This window comes from Vespula pensylvanica, chromosome 13 (genome assembly GCF_014466175.1).
Source record: "Vespula pensylvanica isolate Volc-1 chromosome 13, ASM1446617v1, whole genome shotgun sequence".
NCBI lineage: Eukaryota > Metazoa > Arthropoda > Insecta > Hymenoptera > Vespidae > Vespula > Vespula pensylvanica.
Window position 1 is genome coordinate 3,436,768 of NC_057697.1, and position 12,951 is coordinate 3,449,718.

The 12,951-nt window shown below is 27.1% G+C and overlaps 2 protein-coding genes and 2 long non-coding RNA genes across 5 annotated transcripts; 2 read left to right on the top strand and 2 right to left on the bottom strand.

Annotated features, from left to right (window-relative positions):
- The first annotated feature begins 542 nt into the window (after positions 1–542).
- Positions 543–3,496, top strand: LOC122633751 (hexosaminidase D-like). Its single transcript, XM_043822076.1, has one exon. It carries the CDS (start codon positions 902–904, stop codon positions 2,645–2,647), a length of 1,746 nt encoding a protein of 581 aa, XP_043678011.1. The 5' UTR covers positions 543–901; the 3' UTR covers positions 2,648–3,496.
- Positions 3,497–3,645: 149 nt separating this feature from the next.
- On the bottom strand, positions 3,646–5,660 carry LOC122633752 (ras-related protein Rab-28-like). The gene is made up of 4 exons (XM_043822077.1): positions 5,527–5,660; positions 4,342–4,527; positions 4,004–4,237; positions 3,646–3,912 (listed from the first exon to the last, which is right to left on the bottom strand). Exons 1-4 carry the CDS (start codon positions 5,599–5,601, stop codon positions 3,688–3,690), a joined length of 720 nt encoding a protein of 239 aa, XP_043678012.1. The 5' UTR covers positions 5,602–5,660; the 3' UTR covers positions 3,646–3,687.
- Positions 5,661–6,718: 1,058 nt separating this feature from the next.
- On the top strand, positions 6,719–9,447 carry LOC122633930. Of its 2 annotated transcripts, XR_006328239.1 has the most exons (3): positions 6,758–7,436; positions 8,391–8,519; positions 8,651–9,447. It is a non-coding gene; the product is annotated as an uncharacterized LOC122633930 (long non-coding RNA). The 2 variants fall into 2 exon arrangements; XR_006328240.1 differs by having other exon boundaries at positions 6,719–8,519.
- A 1,392-nt stretch (positions 9,448–10,839) lies between these two features.
- On the bottom strand, positions 10,840–12,938 carry LOC122633937. The gene is made up of 3 exons (XR_006328243.1): positions 11,870–12,938; positions 11,344–11,503; positions 10,840–11,267 (listed from the first exon to the last, which is right to left on the bottom strand). It is a non-coding gene; the product is annotated as an uncharacterized LOC122633937 (long non-coding RNA).
- Between the last annotated feature and the right edge of the window lie 13 nt (positions 12,939–12,951).

Sequence of the window (12,951 nt, forward strand, 5' to 3'; positions counted from 1 at the left end):
ATCTCCTGACTAAGTCCGAGATAAAAGAATATACGAGATGACATATAATTATGATATACAAACGAAAGAAAATATATATAAAATTATTTGATTCGTTGGAGCAAAACTCGTGATAAAAAGATTTGTCCTCGACAGGAACTTTCTCGTTCTCGTGTGTTTTTTCATTCGTACGCAGAGTATGTGCCATTATTAAGTCGCTTATTGTCTCGAATTATTCCCCTCTGTCGATCATAACTACGTTGAGCATGATGAGATGACTCACGTTCATTAATCGTCTAACGGGTGTTCGGACGAATCATAGAAATTGATGCATAATTTTAACAACTACGCAGCTGCTCGAGAAGATTATATGTGTATTTAACAGTATTTAAACTTTTAGGTTATAAAATAAGAAAAAGATGATTCGAATTAAATTTTTTCTGTCGTTCTAATATTTATCATAATCGAATAAATACACGAGCTATCATGGAGATAATTATACGATCTGTGTATAATAAAGAAAAAAATTATTTTTGATGCGATTTGAAAAACTTGTCAAAATGGCGCCATTTCGAGATATCCTATTCGTTGGTAGAACTGCTTGTCAAAGTGTCCTAATAAGTTGAAAGACCTAGTGACTTTTTTTTACTATTCGACGAAGGGAGATACGCAAATAATAATCTCTTCTTTTAATCAATGCGATTATACTTTTATCGGACAATGTTAGAATGTGTTATCTCACGATAAGAAAAAAATAGAGAGATTGAGTATGAATAGAAGGTCGTGTTGTTAGTGCGATTTTGTAAATATTCAAGGAAAGATCGGTTCGTTGTTTCGCAAATAATTAAACGGATTTTTGGGCGATAAAAATTAAATCATTGTGATTGAATCTTAATGCTGCTCCGTTCTATTATTCATTGACATGACACGGCTAAGAGGCCGAGCTTCTCTCATGATAATCGTAATGATCACCTTCACACTGATGATAGTTATATATCATATTCTCAGTAATGAAATAGATAGTATTTCATCCGGTAAGATAAATTCTCGAATGAAAGTTGAAGATGTTTATCCACTTGGTGATCTCACAGAGATTCCTAGCAGTATAGCCAAGAAACAACAAATTGAAGCTCAAATTGCAAGAAATGCAAAGCTTGCCAGAAGTAGACAATTTGAAGATGATAATGATAATATATATTCATCGTCCAATCCATTGTTCAAAGGACACAAAATTGTTCATTTAGATTTAAAGGGTGCTCCGCCTAAAATAGGTTATTATAAATATCTTTTACCATTACTCAAAAAGTTAGGTGCTACTGGAATACTTATAGAATACGAAGATATGTTTCCATTCGATGGAAGAATAAAAGATATAAGCGCTGGTAATTGTTATACCAAAGAAGATATTCGTATTATTCAGAAGTTAGCAGAAGAAAATAATCTTATTGTCATTCCATTGATACAAACTTTTGGACATTTGGAATTTATTCTTAAGCTTGATAAATACAAAGATTATAGAGAAGTTCCAAGATATCCGCAAGTAGTATGCCCTACTTATAATAAAACGATACCATTGATTTATGAAATAATAGATCAAGTTGTAGCTGCTCATCCCACTTCAAAACACTTGCATATCGGAGCAGATGAAGTATATCAGATAGGAGATTGTTCAAGGTGTGTAAATACTATGGTTAAAAAGCATTGGACTAAAAAACAATTATTCCTTGATCATGTATCTAAAGTAGCTAGTTATATCAAGGAAAAGTATCCACAGCTTACAGTATTAATGTGGGATGATGAATTTCGTGAAATTTCCCCTCAAGAAATAATAGATAAAGATTTGCATTTAATGGTGGAACCAGTTGTATGGAAATATACAACCGATCCAGGTTCTACTTTGACAGATCAATTATGGGAGAGTTATGGTGCTGTCTGGAAAAGTGTCTGGGTCGCGACAGCTTTTAAAGGAGCTACTGCACCAGATAGATTTTATACGGATATACCTTATCATCTGGAAAATCATGAACATTGGTTAGAAATTATTATCGAATACTCTAATCAAATTACATTCAAAGGTGTTATTCTAACGGGATGGCAAAGATATGATCATTTTAGCGTACTCTGTGAACTTTTATCAACAGCTATTCCATCGCTTGCTATTAATCTGGCAGCCTTACAAGTATCTGATCTGAATGGTTTTCCTATTGAAGTACCTAATCAACTAGTAGACATATTACAATGCGAAAATATTATCTCTTTGAGTATACCGGAACCTCAATATGGATGGACAAAATGTGGGTTTCATGGATCAGCTGTATATGCAGTTACCGTAAGACTTTATTCTTTAATGCAAGAAATAAATAAAATGGAACAAGACAACATCTTTAAAGGATGGTTGAAACCATACAATTTAAAATACTCTTTCTCAAGTCCAAGTCATATTGAACGAATAATAGATGAATTAAATAGGCATAAGTTGGAGATAATGTATATCGAAAAAGAAATGCGTTCTGCAATGAAAGATATTTATGACAATTATACGATACAGGAGTGGCTAGAAACGTACATTACGCCTATAAATGAAAAAGTCACGCAATTGTATGAGGCGGAAGAGAAAATCCTTGAAAAAAATACTTGGCCAAGAAGACCATTGACAAAGGTTGATTGAAAGATGATTATTTTTCAAGAGTACACAATTCATTCTGGGTAACAGAAATAGATAATAAGAGACTGATTAAAAATTTATTAGAAAAAAAAATTGAATATTGAGATATATTATCTTTGTTCTTACAAATAACAGATAATCAATGCAATAATAAGTTAATTATATATACACTATGTTTTTTAAATTCTTGATAAAAATAACGTTATAAAAAAAAAAAAAATTCGATAATCTGATTAACTACGCCGTCCGTGATTTAAAGTATCACGTTCGTCTCATTACGAATAATAAAATCTTTATTACTTGGATTTATTTCGAAATCGAAAGAACGTGTTGAACACACAAAAGTGAATTATACGATAAATCTCTGTGCGTGGTACAATCAAAGTGCTAATATGTATTATACCAAAGTTGGTTTATTATTTGCATTAATTACTTTAATTGCAAATACCTTTTACAGTAAATGTTATAATATGTATACATGACTTGTACAAGAACATATAGTCATACTCATTGTTAGTGCAAGTCGTAGAAATCTTAAAACAGTCAATGTAATTTTATTCTCATGAGAAGTTTGATCCCTCTCTACTAAATATTTGTTCTTTTTCTCTAGTAGTTATTAGTAAGTGTTTCTATGTTGAATCATAGTAAGGCATATTTTATGAGATTAAATTTGTACTATATATATACACACACACACACATACACACACACACACACACACACACACAAAACACGTAACATGCTATGGTAATTGTACAATACTATTGAAAAATATTTTCAATCTTGTTATGATATGGATATTAATCTTATTATTGCCCGTAGGAAAATATCAATAAAATTGTTTTTCAATTATTCTATTAATTTATATTAATTACCATGTTGATTCCTTAATAAAATATTAATCGCATCTACGTATAAACGAGCTATATTATTAGCCTTAGTCCATTGAATATGTTTTTGTTTTCTTTTTTTTAAATATTATTATTTATATGTATATATATATATATATATATATATATATATATATATATATTCATTAATAATCATTGTAAAGTGCACACAGTTGATTTTGAAGAAGGAAAATGTGAATGAAAGGAAATCGGATGGTGTCTCTTATTAGGAAATCTTTTTACAACCTTATGAATCGTGTTCATATCCACAGTATCTCCAATTTCAGCAATAATAATCGGCTTATGAAAATCTTGATCATTTTTTGATAATCGTACGCCTAAAACTTGTGCGGCCAAGCTTACGATACATAAGGAAAGCTAAAAACATAAAAGTCTTCATTTGAATGACGCGCCAAAACTATAGATATTGATTTGGCGCGTAAATTCAAATACATTAAAACGTAATTACCGATTCGCCGGTTCTTGCAGACATATCGTAATATGGAAATCCATTTTCTGCTGCGTAACGATGAGATTTATCTTTTTTAACAGTTCTTTGATGTTCCATATCACATTTATTACCAACCAATGCCATTAATGGCGGTTCTTCAATACTGTCGTTCATTCCACGAATCTTATTGGCCCATTCATCGAGAATTTCAAAACTCGATGTATTCGTGATATCGTATACCAAAAGAACGATCTAAATTTAACGAAGTAAATAAAGTTTAATAATTTAATAACAGGTAATAATATAATCATTAATTATTTTTTAATGTTTAATAATAATATTTAATAAATTCTTACGTTAGCTGCAAACACGTATTTGTCCAACATGTTACCATGAAGGGCCAGTCCGCCGACGTCCCAAAGATGTAGGTTAACATTTTTGTAAGAACCAACAGTGATACTTTTTAAAAAGAAATCAATGCCGGCCGTTGGTGAGTATTGTCTCGTAAATTCGTTGGTGCAAAATTTTAAAGCAATGCTCGTCTAAAAAGGGATCTTTGAAATTCAATTATCGAGAATAGAATATCGTACCGTTAAATTATTTATATCGTCAATTATGAAAATTAATTATTGATCGTTAAAGAAGACTATAACGTGTTAAATTCAAAATTAAATTTAGAACTTTTATCGAACGAGATAAAAAAAATAAAATATATAATTACGAGGAGGATCATTGAATTTCAATTATCAAGATTAATTTTGCGAATAAAATTATGAAACATTATATCTTAATCGTTGAAGTAATTCACGCGAGAAATTCAAAATTAGATTAGTATTTCCAATAATCGAGATTAAAAAAAAAAAAAAACTAACAAAAGAATAATTAATCTCGTCTATCTTTTATGATAAAAAATAATAAATTAAAATTTCGTGTAATACTACATTACCGATCGATAATACTTATTCATCTGACGCGGGAAATATAAAATTCAATTAGAACGTATATCGAACGAGATAACAGATAACGTGAATCAATTTTATATCTACGATTATCACGTCCCTTAGAATAATCAATACTTAACTCTTTTATACTAGAGTTTCGCGTGTAAACTGCATTACCGATCAATAATTCTTATTTATCTTGATCGATCAAAGAAACGCCACAATTTGTTTAATATTTCATGCAAGTGTTATTAACGACATGACAAAGTTCATGAACGTTGAGGTTTTATTGATTGAAGTTATTCGTTACCTTACTTTATTTTATTGAATATTTTCCAACATAATTTTATTGAGAATTTTATTCGCAAAATAATAAAAATTTGCACGTATACAATGGTATATAAAAAAAATAAATAAAATAAAATAAAATAAAATAAAAAGAATAAAGTAAATAAATAATAGAAAAAAAAAATACTTCAATCTTTTTTTATTATTTTGTTTGCGTGCATATATATATATATATATATATATATATATATATATATATTATTCTTGTTCTTTTTCTTTTTTACATAAAAATGAAAACTTTGGAAAACTTACTTTTCCAGAGCCAGAATCACCGAGAAGAACAATTTTTAGTCGCCTCTCGGCGAGATCCTCTTCGATGTCGGACATAGATTGAATTAGATTGAGTTAAAACGAAAAGTAAATTGAATAATACTGTTTTCGAATTCATAGGAAAAAGAGAAAAGAAGAAGAAGAAAAAGAAAAAGAAGAAGTATACGAACAGTATGAAAGTATGGCGTCGACTAATAAACGCGTTAACGAAGGCGTTGTTCGTGTCCGTTCGTATGAAAGTCGCCAATGAAAATCGAACGGGTCGACCGAGAGTGGCCAGTACGCGCCGTCGTTGTCGACGTCGACGTCGACGTCGACGTTGTGTCGTCCTTTCCTCGTATTCACCGCTGCCCGGTATGAATAAATTAACAAAAAATCGATAACGAAGCACTACTTATGGTATGACCGTGCATGTTTCAGATCAACGCAGATTTTTTTATTTTTTTTTTTTTTTTTTTATTTTTAATTTATATTCTTTTTATTTATTTTTCTCTTCTTTCCAATGCATACATTATGCGTTCCTATATTTTTTATTATAGCAAGTAAAACAAAAATGTTTACTCGAGATTTTTTTTTCTTTTATAATATAAAATTTTTTGATAGATTTTTTATTTTGATTTTTCATTTTTTCTTTTTTTTATTTCATTTTTTTTTAAGTTTCGAGCAACATTTCTTTTTATACAGTACTACAATTTACGTACAATATAGATTCAGTGATCGTTATTAGATAGTATGTAAATGAATCAGCTGTGTATTTTTTTTTTTTCTTTTCCTTTTTTAAATTTCTAATTATAAATCGTTATAGAAAGTTGTTGGGAATTTTGAGAAGTTTTCTCATATTTATGGATAATTATATAAATTGAATTGGAATATATTTAATTATTGTTATTATTATTAAACAATAATTAATTTATTTTAATGAATTTATTTGTCGAGATATTCGTTTATTCGTATTAATTATACTTTTATTTTATTAGTTATATATTAATTATATAAATATATAATTTAGATGGTCATTATCAGTTCATATATAATATACATATATATACGTACATATATATACATACATATATATATATATATAAATTTTATATACAATCTAATATACTTTTTATCTTTATATTAAAATTATATTTTCATTGTATATTTTTCTTTGTATAATTATTGTATGAAACATATTTTGCATAAAAACAACTAAATTAACTACAATGATAGAAATAAGTAACTGAATCTTTCTAGTTTGCTTTAAAATCCTATTCAAAATTTTGTATACTCTGTTTCACAATCAGGAAAAATATTACACATCTTGTATTACTACCAACGATAATTTTATTTGCATAATTGCACGTCAAATTTTATTATCGTTGAATATAGTTTTGAATTAAAAACGTTCACGACTTTTATTTTATAATAGTTTACACCAAGAAAAAATCTAATCGTAATTCTTGAACAGATTTTGTTAAACGAGATCTTATTTTAATTACGAGGGTTTCAGTCACCGATTAATAACTTTTTTGAATTTTATAAAAAGCTTTATTTTCTTCGGAAAAAAAAAACAAAATATCGTGTTGAAAAGTTAAAATTGATATTTTGTAAATTCTCAGGTCACGTGATCTTCGCCAATCATAACACATTTTATATCATCATATTTAACCTAGAGGTCACTGTATGTCGTGTTCTCTAATATTACGTTATAATCGATCGAAAGAGTACGCACGTATACGTATTCGGAGTGATATTTTAATCTTAATAAATTTCGTAGTTTAACAATTTATCTTATTTAAGTATAATCTTATTTAAGTATGACTATCAAGTAATATAAATTATTCAAGTATAACTATCAGACGACGAGATGGTGTGCAGTTCATTTATTTATTCCTGAGAAAATAATGGTAAGTAATAGGTTAGATATTACATTTTTCGATAAAGGATTAAAAAATATCTAATTCTAAACGATATTGTATATTTGGACGTTAACAATTCTCAACAAAATGGATAAGATTAGTAAATTTCGAGATTTTTACGAGTAGAATATATAAAAGTATTAATAAACTCCAATCTGAATATATCATAACCTCACATCGTGGACATATGCTTTTATATATTATTTATGGTAATATCCATCGATGGGCTAATAATAAAAAACTTAATAAATTATCAGCAAAAAATGAATGTAGGAAAACTAAAATTTTATTCGTCATTTAAAAGTTATTCTTCTTTGAGTCGTACCAGATTTGTTAAAACGTTTCTCAATATCATTGATTAACAAAGCTTAATTATTAGTTTGTAGTTGTTTTATTATTTTAAATCTGCTAAACTCAATACTAGGCTTAGTTTAAGAATAGGTAGATAATAATAATAATAATTGCAATAGTAAAATAATAAAAATAACTATGACTAAATATGACTAAAAAAAATAATAATTATAACTATGACTACGGTAATAATAGTAATATGCGTCTCGAAGATGGTAGGAAATAATGAAAATATAATACATTATTGCACTTTTTATTAAGGAATAATAATTTGAGAACTTCTTTTTTACAAATTGTTACATTACAAAATTATTTATCAAAAACAATTATCAATAACAATTAAAGAAAGTTGTACTTGAGAAGTCTATCATAATATTGTACATATTAAAAGTAATGTTTTTTATGTAACATCTAAAATATAGTCTTTGTTATGTGATAGTTTGGAAAAAAAACAGCAATTTCCATCATATGCTATTTCCCATAGATATGTTAGAGTCAGATATTTGTTTCCTGTATCTTTTCTTTTTTTTTTTTTTTTTTTTTTTTTTTTTTTTTTTTTTTTTTGTTAATATAAATAAATTGGGTTTATAGAAATTGGAGGTATAGAAGAGGAAAGGGGAGCGTAACATGTCTAACTCAAATTCTACCAACGTATTTTTCAGGAAAACCATGATTATTATTAATCGTCACAATAGATCCGGAACAGCATGTATGAAATGGGTTTGAAGATTAACATTATTACATTTACTTAGTTATTTTTGTATCATATCGATATATAAAATTTAAATATTTTATGCAATTTGTTTAATTTTTCATAATTTAAAAAATAATATTGTGTTTATCATTTACAGAAACAATATTTTCTATAAAATCATAAAAATAAATTCGATGGATAAATGATACAATCGGCACGTCACTTGGACATTTTTTTTATATGGGATAAAAAATGTACTGTCAAAAAATTTTGATCGAATTTACGTATTGATCTGTTGTAATTTAAACGGTTAATATTTGTAATTTTTCTTTTGATTAATTGCTTACAAAAAATATGCTAATATATTTTGAGACCTTACATATCATGTTATTCATGTAATTCTAGAAGGATAAAAATAAAAATAGGGAAAGGAGAAGAAGTCAAGGCCATCGGCTCAACTAGAAGTGCAAGATAATTAAAAGTAAAAATAAAAAAAACATTATGTATATAGTATAGGGAAATAAAAAGAAATTTGGACGAAAGCTATTTCAGAAGTCTTTGTTTGTTTGTTTTGGTTCTGAAAAGAGAAGTAAAGACTGGTGACTGTAAAGTTTTGTTAAATTAAGATTGAAGAATGAAATAATTTGGAGTTGATGAATTGTTGCAGTGAGCGAAAAGGTAGGAAAACAATAACATTTAGATTTCATTGGTACATCGCGGAACTAAGTGGCGATGTCAAGGTTTAGTGGGAAAGGGATTTCACTGTTAAAAATGAGTACAAATAATCTGAGATAAGAACAGTCCGATAAATGGGAAAAACTAAAAGAAATGATAAAAGTAGTATAGGACCAATTATTAGCAAGAAATGAAAAGGAAGCATATAATGACATTGTATTGATCGAATCATATAAGTATAGAATTAAATTGAGAGTAGGAGTAGAGGATGATGGTGGGGAGAAGAAGCAAAGTAATGTGGTAATATTGATGGGCTAGGATCATAGTTTTGAATCAATAGTAATCAGTATAATCACTGGTAAGAATTTTGTCCATCTTTTGTGAAACTCGGAACGAATTTAAAAAAGTAAAAGAGATTTACGCGTTGTATTTAAATTCCTTTTTATGCTATGTAATTAACTGGAATAAAAATGCTATAACTTATAACTTTAATATGGAAGACATATGATATTTATATTTATATAAGTATCTATTAATATATAAATATCTATTACAAATTAAAAAATTGGTAAAATTTGTGATATTATTTCCGTGATATTTGTAAAACTCAAATTAGAGGCCATTAAATACATAAAACAAGATTCAATAGTTATGATAATCAAGATTACTATCAGATATTTAAACTCTTTATTTTTTTATCAATAGAGAACAATCTAGAAGATTGCCGATACGTAAGTGGTGTCAAGTCGATTAAATTGGACGCGTGGAATATTTGGGAAGTGTTATCGTCGATAATCTTGTTTTCGAAAAATCAAATTCGATTTTACAATAGCTCTAAGATCTATATTCTGCAAGTCTATTTTATTTATAGTAGCTAGAATAACTTTACAACGTTTACGTCGAAGATTATGAAAGACATTAATGGTAAAAGATAAACCATGGTATTATAACGTGATCATGTTCCTTGCTAGACAGGACATGTTAATTTTTTAGCAAATGTAATCGGGTCAAAGGCGTTTGTAAGATTTTGTTTAAAAGGGAGGAGTAGGGGACGTAAACAAAAATTCATGATATAAAATTTCATTCATATCAATTAATAATTGATAGTTATACATATTTTAGTATTAAAAGGTTTTTACCTCGACAAGGTAAATAAACATTATTTTCTAGGGGAGAGAAGTGAGGTAAGGCATAAAAAAGATATACGTATTGCATTTAAATTCTTTTTTATCCTATGTAATTTACCTAGAATGAAAATATTTGGAAAATATATGATATATATATATATATATATATTGTAAAAAATAAAAAAAATATATATATTACATATAATATAATAATTTGTTATCGTTAGTAATATATATGATATTACTATATTTCTTTATACCAAAATTATAAAGTTGAAATCTAACATTCAGGAAATTAGTTTATGGGATTAGCTAGATATTTTCATAGAAAAAGAGAAGAAGAAAAATAACTGACTCTATGTATATATGTAACAAACTAATAATTATATATCTTTGCAATCACATAACTAATGACTTTTTATATATCAATCTATCTAGATCAGAGATGTACACATTACTTTTTTCGTCTGAAATAATTCAATGAATCAAATTTGCACGTCTCCGATCTAAACCCTTGTGATATCATTTTAAATAATAGTAGTAATTATAATAAAAAAAAAAGATTGTAATTGTGTGTCTGTCTATAAAATCATAAACAAAATATACGATAACATTATCACCTATTTATCTGATTTTTGGCGACATCAAACTTGTAATGGTGATAATGATCATGATAACAACGAAGATAGTAGCCTTACAAAAAAAAAAAGTACATACCGACTAGATATTATGCATAGATTAGCTTAAGAAATGCTACAGGAACTAAAAGATGTAAATATTAGTTACTCTATGAACTAAATTGTTGACGTTGTTGTTGTAGTTATTATCGAAGATTCATTATCAAAATCTCACGATAAAAAGATGAAATTTGTTCAGGTTACATCCATTTCTAAAGCCTCTGATTATCTTGTAGATTGTGTTGCCAATGAATTAACGTGACGTAATAATCGATAATGATAAAACATTATAATTCTGAAAAAGGTCGACATTAATATTAGAATATGGATAACAAAAAATTTTTTTATTTATTTCAAGCAGTGATTCTTACCTTTGTACTTATGTTAAGTACTATATTAAGAACTATTATTTTTGAAAATTGACTAGATCAACAGAAATTGGAAAATGCTGCCATACTAAAGCTTCTAATATTGTGAACATATTCTTTAGAAATATGTAATACTTTGTTATCGTTTGATTCTTGTGCAATACTGCAAGAAAAAATGTAATATTATTTAACATTCACAGATTTCATGAACAGAAATTTGGTATGATTCAATTGGTTGCATAATCAGTTAAATTATAGATTAACAAAATTTAATAAAACGACTTCTCCATATGTACCAACAAATTTTTTTTTTTTTTTTCTTTTTTTTATATATAATATTTCATAGATTTTATTATTCATGAAATATTTAAATTAATAATAAGTTTTGTAGAAATAATATATATATATATATTTTTTTTTCAAATCTTTGACATGAACCTTGAAAAATTATTTATCTTTATAATTAATTATACTTCTTTTTTATAAAAAAAAAAAAAAAAAAAAAAAAAAAAAAAAAAATTTATTATACCTTTTAAAATCATCTTTTAGCATTTCTAGCTATCTTTCTTCGGATCGGCAATACAACTTCTTTTAAGATTTTCCATCGACTAAGATCTTTGACTCTCTTCAACCAAGGAAATCAAAGAAAACTAATTTTCTTTTTCAGAAAATGAAATACTTGTTTTCTTCTTATATGGAAATTCACAAGTAGATTTTTTTTCAATAATATTTTATAAGCAGATATCTTAACATTTAATTTCGTAACTTTTGAAAAATATAAGAGAATAGAGAACCATTAAGAGATTCAAAGATCATAGTATCGTGTAGCTGTCTTCAGATTTCTGTCCGTGTTGATCTGAATCTCGTACTCGACTGACTCTTCCTGCTCCTCAACATCGATTGCCAAGAATTGTTCTGTAGAGAGGTAAAACAATTATTTCAAACTTTACTCTTGGAAACACAGGATAATTCGAAATCGAAGGACGAAACAAACAAACGAAAAAAAGAAAATAAGAGTAAAAAAATATCAATACTGGAAATAACAATCTGTTCGAACGTCTTATTTGACTCATAAATTATAATAGATATAAACATAAATAACTTCATTATAACCTTGAAACGAGAATGAATTTATTCTACCATTGTATCATTAAGCCTGTTCGTTAGTTGATTATCCGAACGATATTTGAATATAACAAATTTTTCGAATTTAAATATTTCACATACATTCACATAAATTAATAATAAATCCTGATTAGTTCGGTTATGTAATAATTCATTTGTACACAACAATTAACATTTTTCTTCGATGAGAACAAACAATGATCATAACAAAGCATACTTACGTTTTTCTTTATACTTTTGTCTGTTCGTAATTTATGATGTTTGTTGTTAAATCACATGCCTTATATCACATTTTTAAGATATGTAAATATGAAAAATAGAATATATATAGAATAGAACAAAAATTAAGCTCATGAAAATAATATGTTGTTTGTCGCTAAACGGAAGAGAAAAAAACGATTGCTTTGTTGCGTGGTAATTTCAAATGAAAAGCAACATGTGCGTTTTTCGAACGGTTTTCTTTCTTTCTTTCTTCCTCTCTCTCTC